General features: G+C 40.6%; 1 protein-coding gene across 5 annotated transcripts in view; it reads right to left on the bottom strand.

Moving 5' to 3' along the window:
• RALGAPA2 (Ral GTPase activating protein catalytic subunit alpha 2) overlaps positions 1-17,830 on the bottom strand; it is a 319,809-nt gene that overhangs the window by 124,719 nt on the left and 177,260 nt on the right. For all 5 annotated transcript variants that reach the window (XM_059406446.1, XM_059406444.1, XM_059406445.1 and 2 more), the window contains 2 exons: positions 17,010-17,068; positions 5,102-5,210 (listed from right to left, as the gene is read on the bottom strand). In XM_059406446.1, coding sequence (XP_059262429.1) covers positions 5,102-5,210; positions 17,010-17,068 — 168 coding nt within the window. The remainder of the gene's footprint in view (positions 1-5,101; positions 5,211-17,009; positions 17,069-17,830) is intronic.

Genomic DNA, 17,830 nt, shown 5'->3' with positions numbered 1-17,830 from the left:
GGCAAGAGCGTCTGTGCTCAAGGGGCTCTTCAGAGCCTGGCCTCTAGGCCTCAGGGGACTTGATGCTCATAGGCTTCTTTCAATCCTTCAAATACTCTGGCTTGCTTCTGCCCCAGGGCCTTTGTACTTGCTCCCTGCTTTGCCTGGGACACTCATTCCCCAGGTCTGCATGTTGCTGGCACTGCCACATCTTTCAGATCATGGCCCTAAATGTCTCCTCTATGAGACCACCATGTCCATCCAAAGGAGTGGCAGCCCACCTGCTCCAGCTCTTCAGCTTCATCCTGTTTCCCACTTATAGTTCCCTTATGGCATTAAGGGCTATCAAGCTGATCTTTGGTATTTCTATGCCTATTCTCTCATGTGTTTAATTTTTCCACATCTCATTTACCATTCATCATCTCATATCACTCATTCATCATTCCTAATGTCTCGCACAGCCCCCTGAGGAGTAGCACAAGGGGAGTCTGAGGTGAAGATGGAACCGAGGGAGCGAAGAACATGAGTAGGCAATGGGTGTGTTTCTGTTGCATCACAGTGGTCAAGTCATGGGGTGGAAGCAGAAGGTTGGCATGGCTCTTACATCTAGAAGATGGAAGCACACAAGAGGATGATGAGGAAATGAGAGCTATGGTAGACCAGACAATAAGCCTCTGAGCAGAGAGGGGTAAGGTGTGAGAGAGGGGGCAGACCGCAAAGAGGACAGGCTGTGGGGGGAGAGGGGATCAGGAGAGCTGAGCCTAACTCGGAAGGAGGTAGAGAAAGAGTGTCTCTGTGTAGGCAGCAGGCAGCAGGGCCCTGCGACAAGCAAGGCTAGGCTGGAGGGCTGCAAGTGGAGTGGTATTAGTCCCATGCGAATGCTGTGGGCTGGGGCAGGGAATTAATCACTCAGTCCGCACATACTCATGGAACAAGGACAATGTGCCAGCACTGATGGTGACACACGGTAGCTAAACTTGTGGTACGCACGGCAGAACTCACAGGTTGTTGAATCACTTTATGTTCTATACCTGAAACTAACATGACATTATGTGTCAGCTATACTCAAAAAAAAAAAAAAAAAGAAAAAGAGCAATAGACCCACTCCCTCCAAAAACCATAAGGGGAAAAGAATTCTGGGAAATGCTGTCCAGGCTCAGCTAAACTGACAAGTACTAAGGCCATAGCTCCCTTGCTGCCCCAACAGCGCACTCTGCTCCATGTACCAACATCTTGCTCTTTGAATGTATACCAGTTCATGTGCACCTCAGGGCCCTGGTACTTGATGCTCCTTCTGCCTGGAGTGCCCTTTCCCCAGACACTGCCTACCTCCTTCTCACTATTCATTTCTGCACTCACAGGCCACCTCCTCCCACTACAGAGGATCTTTTGCTTCTGGATGCTCTCTAAAGTGAACATGTGTAGTTGCTTGGCCAGTGTCAATTTCCCCCTCTCTCCTTAACTAACAGTAGATCTTTTTCCAGGTGCAAGTCCTCTCTCCCAGTTCCAGGAATATGCCCTAACTGACTGAAATTAATCAAAAGATTTTATTCCCAGCCTCAGTCACTGGCAAAAGGATGAGTGAGAAACCTTGGCTAATGCATCTCAGTACCACTTACTAGAATGCTGTGAGGGAAGTCCTGCTGAACATGAACAAGGACACGCAGGATCCTGACTTCTACTGGCAGACATCCTCCAACTGTGCGGGCATCCCACCCTAAAAGGAAGCCATCTCTGTGGACTACAGAGCAGAGGACTCAAACAATTAGGTCAGTGTTGATGCTGTTCACCTCCTGGATCAACCAGACTCAAACTCTTCCATACCCATGTATTTTCCGGCTATAAGAACTAATACATTCCCATGTTGTTTGAGCCAAAAAAGAAGAGCAAAGCACAGGGCACAAGATGAACAGGGCAGATATCGTCCCTACTCCGAAAGACTGACAATCTTGGGAATAGGCAGGGACCTATTTGTGTATATTCCTGAATGCCATGCTTAGTACTCTAGTTTGTGGGTGACCTGGTGAGGGCTTGTGCTGACAGATTCCTCTGGTGGCAGTATGGAGGACAGATCTGTGGGGGCCAGACTAGGGCTATGGGGTTGGAGAACACCCAGAGGCTCAGTTTTTAGCATAGGTAGCCAGCCTGAGTGAGGGATGGCCCTAGGGCAGCAGGACTCTATGACCCAAGACGGTGCTAGGGTAAGGAGGAGGAGCCAGTTAATGATGTCTCCTAAGATGGGGTAAAAGAAGGAACAACAGGTGAGGCTGAGGGTAGGGGCTCAGGCTGGGCTGGGGAGGCAAGGTTGGTAGCTCACCTGAGCCAGAGCCAAAGGTGACATCCTCCTTGGCCAACATCCAGGATGGGATACCTAAGTAACTACAGCTCAGGCTTAGAACACTCACCTGCCACCTGTGCTGCCCACAACAATATCCCACCAGACATAATTAGCTGGGTGGAAATCTGCAGGTGCCTATGTGGTGCACTGCTCTCATTTACTGCTGAGCTACAGGCTGGTTTTCATTGATACCCCCTGGGGAGCATTTCCCAGCCTTCTCTGACCATGCCTTCCCACATCAGATGGAACATCCAGGTCAATCTTGTCAAGTGTTCCTGAAGGGCAGGGTCAGAGCAGAGTGGTGTCCAGAGCAATGTGGAAACCATACGGCAGGAAGCCCTTGCAGGGCTCATGCTCCCCGTGCTGCTGGGGCTGGGCCTCCTCCTAGCAGGCCCTGAGGCTCCCTGAGGCCCCTCTTCTAGAGCTGTTCCTTGTGGCCATGCTCTCCCTGCTAGGCCCTCAGTTCTCTGAGATTTATGTGCCACCTCCTTCAGTAAAAGTGCCAACTGGCACAGGAACATAGACGTCAGAGAGAGGCAGGCAGGAACACAGATGTCAGAGGGACGAGCAGACAGCTCATCCCAGGGTCCTGGAATTACATCTGTGAGTTTCCCTCTGCTATTCCTAACAGTTAAAGGGAGGCTGATTTGGCCGATCTTGGCCCTCTGATCTCTTCACAATTCAAACTGGAGTGAGTTTCTTGGCATTCTTTAGTTGCCTTCTCTCTTATTTCTAAAATGGGGAGAGCCAGAGCACCTACAGGGGCGGGGCTTCCACCAGACAGTCCCTGCACTGTGCTGGGATGCCTCCGGCAGAGTCTGGGCTCCATGTATTCTTTCTATGGTGCCTTATGTTCGTCCTCATCTTTACACAAAAGTAAAGACATTTTTGAAAATGTGGAGACCTACAACGACAAAATGTAAGCCCTCATATCCTTCTACTTTTGTTATCAATTTCCATCTCCCTGCTGTACTATATAGAACCATATAGGGTAGAAGGATAGCTATATCACTGTATCTACATATCTCAATCATTCTCGGATACCACTGAGCTACTGACAGCTTCTCCAGGAAAGGGGGAGAGGTGGGGAGGCCACACTACATTCAACATTCAAAAAACAGATCTTAGAATTGAGGAAAGAGGATATTTAAAAAATTAGACTCTGCATAGATATACAATTGCCAACTTTTTTCACTTTAATAGTTACATATGAATATTTCACCGCAGCTTCTGCAACTGTGCCAAAGTCCAGATAAGGGGCCAGGGTGTCCTGGGTTTGACCCTGGCCAACTCTTTACTCCCTAAATCAGCTCATTTCCCACATCTATGAAGCAGAGGTGGCCATAACCCTTTACCTCATGGGGTGGTTCTAAGGATTAAAAGTAGTATCAAAGGTCATCAGAACAGAGGGAGCACTCCTAATTGATCCTGGTTCAATCAATTTTCCATTCCTCACCACAGGGATCAGCAGCAAGTGTTTGTCCAGCTCTCATGACAGAACCGGTACACCCAGGTATGGAGGCAGAGAGAACAGCAGAGCTTTCTTTTGGCCAGAAAGAAGGTGAGGGGGGCTGACACAAAATCAGACTGCACAAGCAGGCAGGGGCTAGACCAGAGAGCTGGATGCCAAGCCATGGGCAGGGGATGCCCCGGCTGGTTATCCTGTGGGCTGAAGCACAAAAGGTGACACAGGGGCTGTCAATGGCCTGGTGATGACTGTCCCAGTTGTCAGCTACAATGGGGATGACTATAGCAGCAGCACACATCAGGCAGTAAAGAAGGCCAGGCCTGAGCCTGGACTCTGGTGTCAGACAAACAGTTCATGGTTTGAACTTTGGCTTGGCAAGGCTTTAGAGCCTGGAATGAGCTCCTTAGCTCTTCTGCACCTCAGTTCCTCCACTGTAAAATGGGACAACTGTCTCACAGCTGAGAACTTCCATAAAATCCTAGCACAGTGCCTGGTAGGAACTGGGCACTCACTGATTCGGGGGGGGGGGGTATAATGATAACAATGCTAATTATTACCATCCTTTTTAAGTAGGAGCCTGAAAAGAACCTTGAAGGATTTGAGCTCTGGTTTAGAAAAGTGGCCTAACAGTATGTATAAAGGTTTTGTTTTTCACGGTAAGCAGATCTGCTCTTGGTGCCATCACTTATACCTGCATGGCTGTGAGCTCATGACCTGATTCCTCTGGGCCTTGCTTTCCTCTGGTGTGACATCAGGATTATACTATCCACCTTGCAAAGCAGCCATTGTGAAGGTTTTGGAGAATCTACCATGAATCCAGCTCCACGTAACCACTTAGTGAATGGCAACTCTTCCTTTCATTAACAAAGCAAAGGAAGAAAGCCATCCTTAAAGTGCCAAGACCCAGTCAGACAGTGAGCACTCAGGACTGAAAACCAGGAGCTGTCAGGTCTCTCCCAGTCCTACTGTAGGACAGGGCATGAGATCCCACCTTCCTGTCACTATTACCCACAAAGGACAGTTGTTTTGCTTGCTACAGGAAGCGGCCAGCTACCAGAGACAGCCTGTTCAGCTGCAGGGCTTGGTCGAGGAACACTCAGGGATGGATGGCAGGTTGCAGCCACCAGTGGGGAAGCAGCTGTTGGTGGTCTCTCTTGGGAGCCTCACAGGACATTCAACATGGCTCTCAGAAAAATAATTTTTGATTCAAAATCTCTCATGTACAGACAAATAACAATGGGGCTAATTCAAACTAGAACTGGATGACTATCTGGGATACAGTTTACTGTTGAATACACATCACGAATTGGTAATACCTTCAAAGTGACACCTATCACATTGACGGCCTCTTTCAGCTGCGGATGGTTTGTACACTGTGCCAGTTCTTCGCATATCCAGACTCCGAGGGAGCAAATGGCAATGCACCTTTTGAAAAAGAAGAAAAAGGAGGGAAACTCTCAAAAAATTTAATATATTTTCAAGTGACAAAGTATTTTAAATCTTCTTTTACAAAGTGGCCAAAATTATAGATATGTTAACAGAGTGTCTTCCTGAGGAAAAAGATAAGGTTTCCTCAATAGTTCAGTTTTCAGGACAAACAGAAATACTGATATTGGTTAGTAATTACATATTTAATGAAATAAATGATCTATTTCCTGTTAGTAGTCACAAAGCACATATCAGTTATTTTTGCTGATAGTTTAAATTATGTTGTACTGCTTCAAGGCAGTTTTGAAGAAGATTCAAAACCATGAATCTTAGAAAATGGTTGGAAATCAAGCTTGTAATTGTTTTTCTTACAATAAAATATACAACACTTACTAAAACAGAAGACAAACCCCACATTCCATTGTAAAGAATATCGGAATACAACTTTCAGAATCAACTGCACTGTTACTGCTTTTAAACAATGTTTTAGGACAAAGCCTTCTTCAAGTTGCACATTACTTTAAAAATTACCTTCTTCAATTATAAATCAATTTTAAGTGGTAGTTATCTTTGAAACTGATATATCCTACTATCTTTCACAATGATCAAAAAGTCATATTCCTGTTAATTTTTTCTGAATGCCCATATATAAAATTAAAATACTTCCAAACCTGGTCACTTTCCCAAACAAAAGGGGATTCAAGCCACTACTCTGAACCAGACATTAGTTGTGGTATATATATGTTGTTCTTTGTAAGAAGAGGTCACATCGCCAGTGCCAATTAAACTGAATGTACTGTTCAGCTCTCCACAGTGAAAGTTCTTTGTATTCAGTATAATTCAGCTATTAAAATAAATATATTTTGAGGTTTTAAAACCACCATGTTTCACTGGATTCTCACCTCTTTAAGTTAGGATAGATGAAGTGCTTCAGAACACGTTTATTAAAAGCTCTTTGGAGACTATGTCACCTTCTACGAAAATGCACTCAGGATCAGCGTGCAGCCCCCTTTACAAGGCATGCCTGGGCTTCTTGGATTCTCCAACAGCAACATTATACAGGAGTTACACACAATTCAAACCCTCAGCTTTCCTTACTGTACAGAACTATCTCCTCTTGCCTGATTCCTATACTGAGTCTCAGTCCAGAAACTGTACTTCATATTCTCAGCTTGCATTCAATGTCATGTATTTTGTATGCTTTCCAATTGCCTCATTATCTTCCCCAGCTTAACTCAGACTCTGATTGTTCAACCCACTAAAATCTAACTTGGAATTATACCCAATTATACCACTTTAAGAGACTCTCTTCCCTTACAGACTTGCATGTGTGTGTGTGTCTCTTTCTGTGTATATTAATACATACTTTCTTTTTTAAACAACCCATTAACCTATCTGTTAAATGTAATTTATTAAGGGCAAAGATCTCTCATTTCTTAGGAACACCTGCATTACTCTGTAACTATTAGCCTTGCACAACAGAAAACATTTGTGACCCATAAAATGGTTTCATAATGTGAACTACTCTCACCTGCCTTGAGTTTTAAAGCTGCACTAGCTTATAGCAGGTCTTCAATGCTATTTTATGCCTTTGAAATTTATCATTTAGCATCTGCCTATTCTGGCATTCTCAGGTATTCCTTTTGGCTTTGAGTTTCTGTCAGTTAAATTCTCTGTCCCAAATGTGTCCTTTGTGATCCCAAATGAGTTCTATCTCTCAAGATTTTTTTTTAGCTAATGGCAGCACCACATTCACTCTCCTTTTTATACCAACACACCCTCTGGAGACTGTTTGCTACTCTGCCATCTCACACCTCTCCAGTTTATGTAACAGAAACTTAATATTTTTTCTTATGTTTTCTACATTATTATCACTTGTAATTATAACTAACTTCCCTCTTAATTATCTTCCATTTATTTGAAATCTTGGTCATATTTCTGCTTATCTGCCCTTGTGTGACCTCAATTTCATGTTTTATATATGGCTGATAAAGACTGAGCATATCACACACATTTCTATTCCATTTTTCACTCCACAGAAGTTTGGCTTTCTACAGTAAAGAAAAAGGTGGTGGTGGGGGAGGTATTCCCAAGACATGTTAAAGGTTTGGATGTGACAGGTAAGTGAAAAGGAGAAATCAAGGATTTTTTCCAAGTTTCTCGACTGAAAATCTGGGTAGATGATGGTGACCTTTATGGAGATGGAGTCTGAGGGACGGTCAGGGGACTCAAGGGTTCAGCTGTGGTCGTGTTAGCTTTGCATGTGTTAAGACATCCAAGCTGAGATACCAAGTAGGCAGCTTAATACATAAGCCTGAATATATACGGGATTCACAGAAGAGGCTAGGCAAATAAATTCAGCAGCATCAGTATCATAAATTCAGCAGTATTTAAGGTCTGGTTAGAATGAATAAGAGCACCAAGGAGAGTCAGAGAGAGAAGAGGACCAGCCCTAAACCTCAAGTCACTCTAACACTCAGAGGTTAGGTGGAGGAGGGAGACAGAACAGGAGCAGCTATGGTGACATAGGAATAAAATCAGAAAATTATATTCTAAGGAAATGGCATTGTTCAGGAAAAGGGTAAAGGCAGACTAATTTCAGAGTTAGTAAGACAAGTATGCAACATTAAAATTTCTAAGGCAACTTCTTAAAAAACTGAGAATCTATGACTTCTGCAAAAATAGAGATATTAAGTGGAATGTGAAAAAAATCATCTGAAAGAAAGAAAGGAAGGAAGGAAGAAAAGGAAAGGGGAAAAATAAAGGCAAGAATGGGGACAAAACAAGAGAATGCTGATAAGGAGCAATAACAAAACATAAAGGTAGATGGAAGAAATACATCCAAGTATGTCAGTTACTGCAGTAAATGGGAAATGAACTAAAGATTCAGTTATAAGATCAAGATCAGACAAGATAAATGTTATAAAATAAAGAATGTACAATTTTTTCAAAGACATCTAAAGAGAAGAATATAGAAAGGTTTGGAACACTGAAAAAATAAAATAAAATTTAATTTAAAATAAAAAAATAAAAGGATGGAAAGTATTATTTACAAATATATTAATCAATATGAGACAAGTGGTTCTTAAGAGAAAAAAAAATCATGCTTAGAAGTAAATAGGATCACTATGTAAATTAACAGATATGATTCTCTATAGAGATTTGATAATTCTATAGTTCTATACTGCTAATAATATAGCTTCAAAGTATATAAACAAAGATTGACAGATACACAAGGAAAAATAAATCAATGCACCACAATAATGGGAGATTTTAACCTATTTTTCTCAGTAAATGGACTAACATGGTAAAAATATTAGAAACGATGTAAAATATTTGAAACACACTATTAAAAAAATTAATCAAATGGACATATCCAGAGCAGTACACCCAACTACCGAAGAAAGGGTAATATGCATGCTCTTCAAGCCCACCCAGAGCATTTGCAGAAACTGACTATCTGCTGGGCTATAAAGCAAATCTCAACAATTTCAAAGACTGTCACTTGACAGACAACGTATTGGATTTAAGTCGTCAATAGCAAAAAGTTAAATAAAAATAACTATGTGTTTATAAATTAAATATATTTCTACATAAAGAAATATATGAAGGAATCAATGATGGAATCATAATGGAAATGGGGAAAAAAATCTGTAGTGAGAAAATACTACATATCAAAACGTACCAAACTCAGATGACGTAGGACCTAGAAATAAACATATGAACTTAAATGTTGACATTTGTAAAAGAGAAAGGCTGAATTAGTATGTGGAGTTAGTATACTGTTATGTTAATATATCAGAATTAACATGCTGATAAAAAGGAAAGGAATGAAGAATATGAAGAAAGAAAGGGAAAAGAGCAGAAAGTAGAAAATAAAAACAAATTAGAGGAAGAGGAGTCAAGGTAGCAGAGAAGTAGCAGGCTGAGACTACATCAGGTAGCAGATCAGCTAGATAGCGTATCTAAAGATTGCAAACACCTACAAATCCAACGGGAGATCGAAGAGAAAGAAGAACAGCAATTCTAGAAACAGAAAAACAACCACTTTCTGAAAGGTAGGACTGGCGGAGAAGTGAATCTAAAGCGACGGGAAGATAGACTGCGGGGGGAGGGGCCGGCTCCCGGCAAGCGATGGAGCAATGGAGCACAAAATCAGGACTTTAAAAAGTCTGTTCCGCTGAGGGACATCGCGCCAGAGGCTAAACCGGGGTGAAGCCCACGTGGGGTCAGCATGGCCTCAGGTCCCGCAGGGTCACAGAAGGATCACGGGTGTCTGAGTGCCACAGAGCTTGCAGGTATTAAAACGGAGAAGCTGGCTACAGAGACAGAGCAGAGGAGTGAGCTCTCAGCTCGGGGTTACCTTGAACCAGTCACAGGCTGGGTGAGCTCGGAGTGCAGCCGGAGGCCACGGGGACGGGAGTAATTGGGTACTGTTCTCTGAGGGCACACTGAGGAGGGGGGCCCCAAGCTCTCGGCTCCTCCAGGCCGCCATATTCATTCCTGTCCTCTGGAACTCTGGAAAGCATTCAGGGAAGAAAAGCTCCTGAAAGCAAATGGGAGCTGATTACTTAGCCCAGCTCCTGGTAAGGGCAGTGCAATTCCGCCTGGGGCAAAGAACAACAGGCCCCTCCCCCAGAAGATGAACAAGAAATCAGCCAGGACCAAGTTCACCTACCAAGGAGTGCAGGTTCAATACCAAGGAGAGCAGCGGAATTCCAAAGGAGGAGAAAGCAAAGCACAGAACTCATGGCTTTCTCCCCATGGTTCTTTAGTCTTGCAGTTAATTTTTTTTCTTCTTCTGCTAAATTATTTTTAGCTTTTACCCTTTTCTTTTTTAACATTTTTTAACTAATTTATCTAATATATATATTTTTTCTTTATTCATTTTCTTTTTTAATTGTTTCTTTCTTTTTTTTTTTCCTGAACCTCTTTTTATCCCTTTTCTCCCCGCCATGATTTGGGATCTCTTCTGATTTGGTTAAAGCATATTTTCCTGGGGTCTTTGCCACCCTTTTAGTATTTTACTTGCTCCTTCATATACTCTAATCTGGACAAAATGACAAGGCGGAAAAATTCACCACAAAAAAAAGAACAAGAGGCAGTACTGAAGGCTAGGGACCTAATCAATAGAGACATTGGTAATATGTCAGACAATTCTCAAGGTTCTAGCTGGGCTCAAAAAAGCATGGAAGATATTAGAGAAACCCTCTCGAGAGATATAAAAGCCCTTTCTGGAGAAATAAAAGAACTAAAATCTAACCAAGTTGAAATAAAAAAGCTATTAATGAGGTCCAATAAAAAATGGAGGCTCTCACTGCTAGGATAAATGAGGCAGAAGAAAGAATTAGCGCTATAGAAGACCAAATGACAGAGAATAAAGAAGCTGAGCAAAAGAGGGACAAACAGCTACTGGACCACGAGGGGAGAATTTGAGAGATAAGTGACACCATAAGATGAAACAACATTATAATAATTGGGATTCCAGAAGAAGAAAAAAGAGAGAGGGGAGCAGAAGGTATATTGGAGAGAATTAATAGAGAGAATTTCCCTAATATGGCAAAGGGAACAAGCATCAAAATCCAGGAGGTGCAGAGAACCCCCCTCAAAATCAACAAGAATAGGTCCACACTCCATCACCTAATAATAAAATTTACAAGTCTTAGAGACAAAGAGAAAATCCTGAAAGCAGCCTGGGAAAAGAAGTCTGTAACATACACTGCTAAAAATATTAGACTGGCAGCAGACTTACTCACAGAGACCTGGCAGGCCAGAAAGAGCTGGCATAATATATTCAGAGCACTAAACGAGAAAAACATGCAGTCAAGAATATTATATCTAGCTAGGCTATCATTGAAAATAGAAGGAGAGATAAAAAGCTTCCAGGACAAACACAAGCTGAAAGAATTTGTAAACACCAAACCAGCGCTACAGGAAATATTGAAAGGGGTCCTCTAAGCAAAGAGAGAGCCTAAAAGTAGTAGATCAGAAGGGAACAGAGAAAATATACAGGAACAGTCACCTTACAGGCAATACAATGGCACTAAATTCTTATCTCTCAATAGTTACCCTAAATTTTAATGGGCTAAATGCCCCAATCAAAAGACACAAGGTATCAGAGTGGATTAAAAAAAAAAAAAACCCATCTACATGTTGCCTACAAGAAGCTCATTTTAGACCCAAAGACACCTCCAGATTTAAAGTGAGGGGGTGGAAAACAATTTGCCATGCTAATGGACATCAGAAGAAAGCAGGGGTGGCAATCCTTATATCAGATCAATTAGATTTTAAGCCAAAGACTATAATAAGAGATGAGGAAGGACACTTTACCATACTCAAAGAATCTGTCCAACAAGAAAATCTAACAATTTTAAATATCTATGCCCCTAACGTAGGAGCAGCCAACTATATAAACCAATTAATAACAAAATCAAAGAAAAACATCAACAATAATAATAGTAGGGGACTTTAACACTCCCCTCACTGAAATGGACAGATCATCCAAGCAAAAGATCAACAAGGAAATACAGGCCTTAAATGACACACTAGACCAGATGGAAATCACAGATATATTCAGAACATTTCATCCCAAAGCAAAAGAATACACATTCTTCTCTAGTGCACATGGAACATTATCCAAAATAGATCACATGCTGGGTCCTAAAACAGGTCTTAACCGGTATCAAAAGATTGGGATCATTTCCTGCATATTTTCAGACCACAATGTTCTGAAGCTAGAACTCAATCACAAGAGGAAATTTTGGAAAGAACCCAAATACATGGAGACTAAACAGCATCCTTTTCAAGAATGAATGGATCAACCAGGAAATTAAAGAAGAACTGAAAAAATTCATGGAAACAAATGATAATGAAAACACAATGGTTGAAAATCTGCAGGACACAGCAAAGGCAGTCCTGAGAGGAAAATATATAGTGGTACAAGCCTTTCTCAAGAAACAAGAAAGGTCTCAAGTACACAACATAACCCTACACCTAAAGGAGCTGGAGAAAGAACAAGAAAGAAAGCCTAAACCCAGCAGGAGAAGAGAAATCATAAAGATCAGAGCAGAAATCAATGAAATGGAAACCAAAAAAACAATAAAGCAAATCAATGAAACTAGGAGCTGGTTCTTTGAAAGAATTAATAAGATTGATAAACCCCTGGCCTGACTTATCAAAAGGAAAAGAGCAAGGACCCAAATAAATAAAATCATGAATGAAAGAGGAGAGATCACAACTAACACCAAAGAAATACAAACAATTATAAGAACATACTATGAGCAACTCTATGCAAACAAATTTGACAATCTGGAAGAAATGGATGCATTCCTAGAGACATACAGACTACCAAAACTGAACCAGGAAGAAACAGAAAACCTGAACAGACCCACAACCAGTAAGGAGATTGAAACAGTCATCAAAAATCTCCAAACAAACAAAAGCCGTGGGCCAGAAGGCTTCCCAGGGGAATTCTACCAAACATTTAAAAAAAAATTTTTTTTTTAAAGATTTTATTTATTTATTTGACAGACAGAGATCACAAGTAGGCAGAGAGGCAGGCAGAGAGAGAGGAGGAAGCAGGCTCCCCGCTGAGCAGATAGCCCAATGCGGGGCTCGATCCCAGGACCCTGAGATCATGACCTGAGCCGAAGGCAGAGGCTTTAACCCACTGAGCCATCCAGGCGCCCCTCTACCAAACATTTCAAGAAGAACTAATTCCTGTACTCCTGAAACTGTTCCAAAAAATAGAAATGGAAGGAAAACTTCCAAACTCATTTTATGAGGCCAGCATCACCTTGATCCCAAAACCAGACAAGGATCCCATTAAAAAAGAGAACTACAGACCAATATCCTTGATGAATACAGATGCGAAAATTCTCACCAAAATACTAGCCAATAGGATTTAACAGTACATTAAAAGGATTATTCACCACGACCAAGTGGGATTTATTCCAGGGCTGCAAGGTTGGTTCAACATCTGCAAATCAATGTGATACAACACATCAATAAAATAAAGAACAAGAACCATATGATACTCTCAATAGATGCTGAAAAAGCATTTGACAAAGTACAGCATCCCTTCTTGATCAAAACTCTTCAAAGTGTAGGGATAGAGGGCACATACCTCAATATCATCAAAGCCATCTATGAAAAACCCACTGCAAATGTCATTCTCAATGGAGAAAAACTAAAAGCTTTTCCGCTAAGGTCAGCAACACGGCAAGGATATCCATTATCACCACTACTATTCAACATAGTACTAGAGGTCCTATCCTTAGCTATCAGACAACAAAAGGAAATTAAAGGCATCCAAATCGGCGAAGAAGAAGTCAAACTATTACTCTTCACAGATGATACGATACTATATGTGGAAAACCCAAAAGACTCCACTCCAAAACTGCTAGAACCTGTACAGGAATTCAGTAAAGTGTCAGGATATGAAATCAATGCACAGAAATCAGTTGCATTTCTCTACACCAACAAGACAGAAAAAAGAGAAATTAAGGAGTCAATCCCATTTACAATTGCACCCAAAACTATAAGATACCTAGGAATAAACCTAACCAACAAGGCTAAGAATCTATACTCAGAAAACTATAAAGTACTCATGAAAGAAATTGAGAAAGACACAAAGAAATGGAAAAATGTTCCAGGCTCCTGGTTTGGAAGAACAAATATTGTGAAAATGTCTATGCTACCTAAAGCAATCTACACATTTAATGCAATCTCTGTCAAAATACCATCCATTTTTTTCAAAGAAATGGAACAAATAATCCTAAAATTTATATGGAACCAGAAAAGACCCCGAATAGCCAAAGGAATATTGAAAAAGGAAGCTAAAGTTGCAGGCATCACAATTCCGGACTTCAAGCTCTATTACAAAGCTGTCATCATCAAGACAGCATGGTACTGGCACAAAAACAGACACATAGATCAATGGAACAGAATAGAGAGCCCAGAAATAGACCCTCAACTCTATGGTCAACTAATCTTCAGCAAAGCAGGAAAGAATGCTCAATGGAAAAAAGACAGCCTCTTCAATAAATGGTGTTGGGAAAATTGGACAGCCACATGCAGAAAAATCAAATTGGAACATTTCCTTACACCACACACAAAAATAGACTCAAAATGAATGAAGGACCTCAATGTGAGAAAGGAATCCACCAAAATCCTTGAGGAGAACACAGGCAGCAACCTCTTCGACCTCAGCTGCAGCAACTTCTTCCTAGATACGTCGCCAAAGGAAAGGGAAGCAAGGGCAAAAATGAACTATTGGGATTTGATCAAGATCAAAAGCTTTTGCACAGCAAAGGAAACAGTTAACAAAACCAAAAGACAACTGACAGAATGGGAGAAGATATGTGCCAACGACATATCAGATAAAGGGCTAGTGTCCAAAATCTATAAAGAACTTAGCAAACTCAACACCCAAAGAACAAATAATCCAATCAAGAAATGGGCAGAGGACATGAACTGACATTTCTGCAAAGAAGACATCCAGATGGCCAACAGACACTTGAAAAAGTACTCTACATCACTCGGCGTCAGGGAAATACAAATCAAAACCACAGTAAGATACCACCTCACACCAGTCAGAATGGCTAAAATTAACAAGTCAGGAAATGATAGATGCTGGCGAGGATAGGGAGAAAGGGGAACCCTCCTACACTGTTGGTGGGAATGCAAGCTGGTGCAACCACTCTGGAAAACAACATGGAGGTTCCTCAAAATGTTGAAAATAGAACTACCCTATGACCCAGCAATTGCACTACTGGGTATTTACCCTAAAGATACAAACGTAGTGATCCGAAGGGGCACATGCACCTGAATATATAGCAGCAATGTCTACAATAGCCAAACTATGGAAGGAACCTAGATGTCCATCAACAGATGAATGGATAAAGAAGATGTGGTACAGATACACAATGGAATACTATGCAGGCATCAAAAGAAATGAAATCTTGCCATTTGCGACAATGTGGATGGAACTAGAGCGTATCATGCTTAGTGAAATAAGTCAATCGGAGAAAGACAACTATCATATCTCCCTGATATGAGGAAGTGGAGATGCAACATGGGGGGATAAGGGGGTAGGAGAAGAATAAATGAAATAAGATGGGATTGGGAGGGAGACAAACCATAAGTGACTTTTAATCTCACAAAACAAACTGAGAGTTGCTGGGGGGAGGAAGGTTGGGTGAGGGGGGTGGGGTTATGGACTTTGGGGAGGGTATGTGCTATAGTGAGTGCTGTGAAGTGTGTAAACCTGGCGATTCACAGACCTGTACCCCTGGGGATAAAAGTATATTATATGTTTATAAAAAATAAAAAAATTAAAAGGCAGACAAAAGAATGGGAGGAAAAAAACAAATTAGAATAAAGAGGCTGAACAAAGACAAGTTCTTTGAAAAGTTGATAATCTTTGGCAAGACTAGTGGCAAAAATCAGAGAATACATAATAGCGTCTGGGATTAAGAAGTGTATATAGCTCTTGGAGTGAAAGAAACATAAGATAGCCAATATTATTTCAGAACTTAGATGAAATGGACAAATTTGTGTACAAGTTTAGTTTATCCAAGGTGTAAAAGAAAGGAAAAGAAAAGAAAGAAAGCCTTAATATTCCTAAAATCTTGGAAGAAAACAAGTCAATGGTTAACCTCTCATAAATAAATGACCAGACCTAGATAGTTTTACCATTGAGGTCTAAATACACAGGAGCATGAACTCTTAATTTTACAAAAATTCTTGCTGACTACAGAGAATGAAACAATACTTTAATCATTCTGTAAGAGTATCTAACCCTGAATTAAGCCTGATAAGAACTGGATTGGGAAAGGAAATTATAGGCCATAAATATAAATGCAACTTTCCTGAACAAAATATTAGCCAAATAAGATCTGGTCCTGTATAAACCAAGTTGAGTTTATCCCAAAATTTAAGGTTACTCTAATATGAACAAATTGATAGTCAATATATAGCTTCTGGTAATGGGAAACCAGAAAGGTGGACTAAGCCACCCACAGAAGACCACTGAATAAGTTAGTCAAAATACAAACTCCCCCCAAACAAAACAAAACAAAACAAAACAAAACCCCACAAGTCAGAAACCCTTAAAAATATCAAAAGAGCTGGAAAGGCAGTGATGGTTGGTAGGCTGCTAGAGAGAGAGCAGGGCAGGAGCTGATTCCTTGGAGGCAGCAAGCGACTGAGCTAGGCTTCTGGTGACTTTATGAGGTTGGAGGAGGATGATGAGAAAGTGGTGTTGCCCTCTACCACTGCTCCCAGCTTTGGGCTTTACTTTGGAAGGCCAGGTATGCAATTTCTCATTATGCAGGTGGTCCAGAAAACCTCTATATTGTTAGCAGACTGCTAGCAAACTCAGATGCCCGGCAGAAGCAACCGAAATATTTTCAGACATTGCTAAATGTCTCCTGGGGTACAAAATCACCTCTGGTTGAGAATTACTAACCTTATACATATACCAATTTTTATAAGTTTTTGGTTTATCCTTCCATTTTCTTCTTCATTAAAAAAATAACAGGGAATACCTGTATATATTCAAAATCTTTTCTCTTCTACAAAATGTAGCATGCTATAATCTGCATCTTACTGTTTTCACTGAATAGTGGCACACTCTAAAAAAATTAAGTAAAGCATTTTCTTGACATAATTCTTACTACATTTTTTAGTATGTGTACAAGTAATGCGGAAGAGTGCTTTTTTTTAACATTAACTTTTTACATATAAGTTTGTATCTTAAAATCCTAAAATAGTTTACCTTTAGTCAACATTTACCTTGCACATTCATTTGGTTCCTCTGTGGCATTCTTCAGTAAAATATTTATGAGGTAATGCTAAAAACACAAAATTAAGTAAAATAAAAACTTTGTTTAGTAGTTGGTTTCCCACATGTTTTGTGTTCCAGGAAGTCAGGAGCTACTGAAGGACCAGGGAACTCTGGTCCCAACAGAGAGAATCTGGGAGGCGGAGAAGGAAACAGGGCTTGAGGGAGCAGCCTGTAGTGGTCTCAGCCAGGACCTCCCTGGGCAAGTAAGGCAGCCTAGAGAAGAGGGTTTCTGGGCATGCAATAAAAACCTTGCAAAGCCATTGAGACTTCAGATAGTAAAAGCTCAGTTTTCTTTTACTTCAATTATATATTGTATGCTAAATTATATATTATAATTATGTACCATAATTAGATAGATTGATTTTGAGATTTGAATAGAATTTTTGTTTGCCCCAAAGTCAGTTAAGGGGGGGAACAAATGCTTACTTTTATTCTCTAAAGAATTAATAACTTGACATCTCAAATTATTAGTAGTGTTTAATCAGACTAACAATGGGACTGCATATTTGGCTAACTTTAATTATTTCTTATAAACTCATTTGATACACTAATGTGGCACAATTAAACCTAAAATTATTACAAAGGATGAATTATTATATAATTACAATCCATAGGCATGATAAACAGATCTAATAAAAAACACCAGAGGAACCTATCAGTTATAACTGTCATATGCTCTGAATCTAATACATTTAATCCCTCTAAAAGAGCCTTCTGGAAACAACAACAACTACTATTGAAAGATTTAAACAATAAAGCAGAACTTTCA

This window comes from Mustela nigripes, chromosome 7, assembly GCF_022355385.1.
Source record: "Mustela nigripes isolate SB6536 chromosome 7, MUSNIG.SB6536, whole genome shotgun sequence".
Lineage (NCBI taxonomy): Eukaryota > Metazoa > Chordata > Mammalia > Carnivora > Mustelidae > Mustela > Mustela nigripes.
Note: the sequence above shows the minus strand (reverse complement) of the source record. Positions and strands in the feature narration are given on the sequence as shown.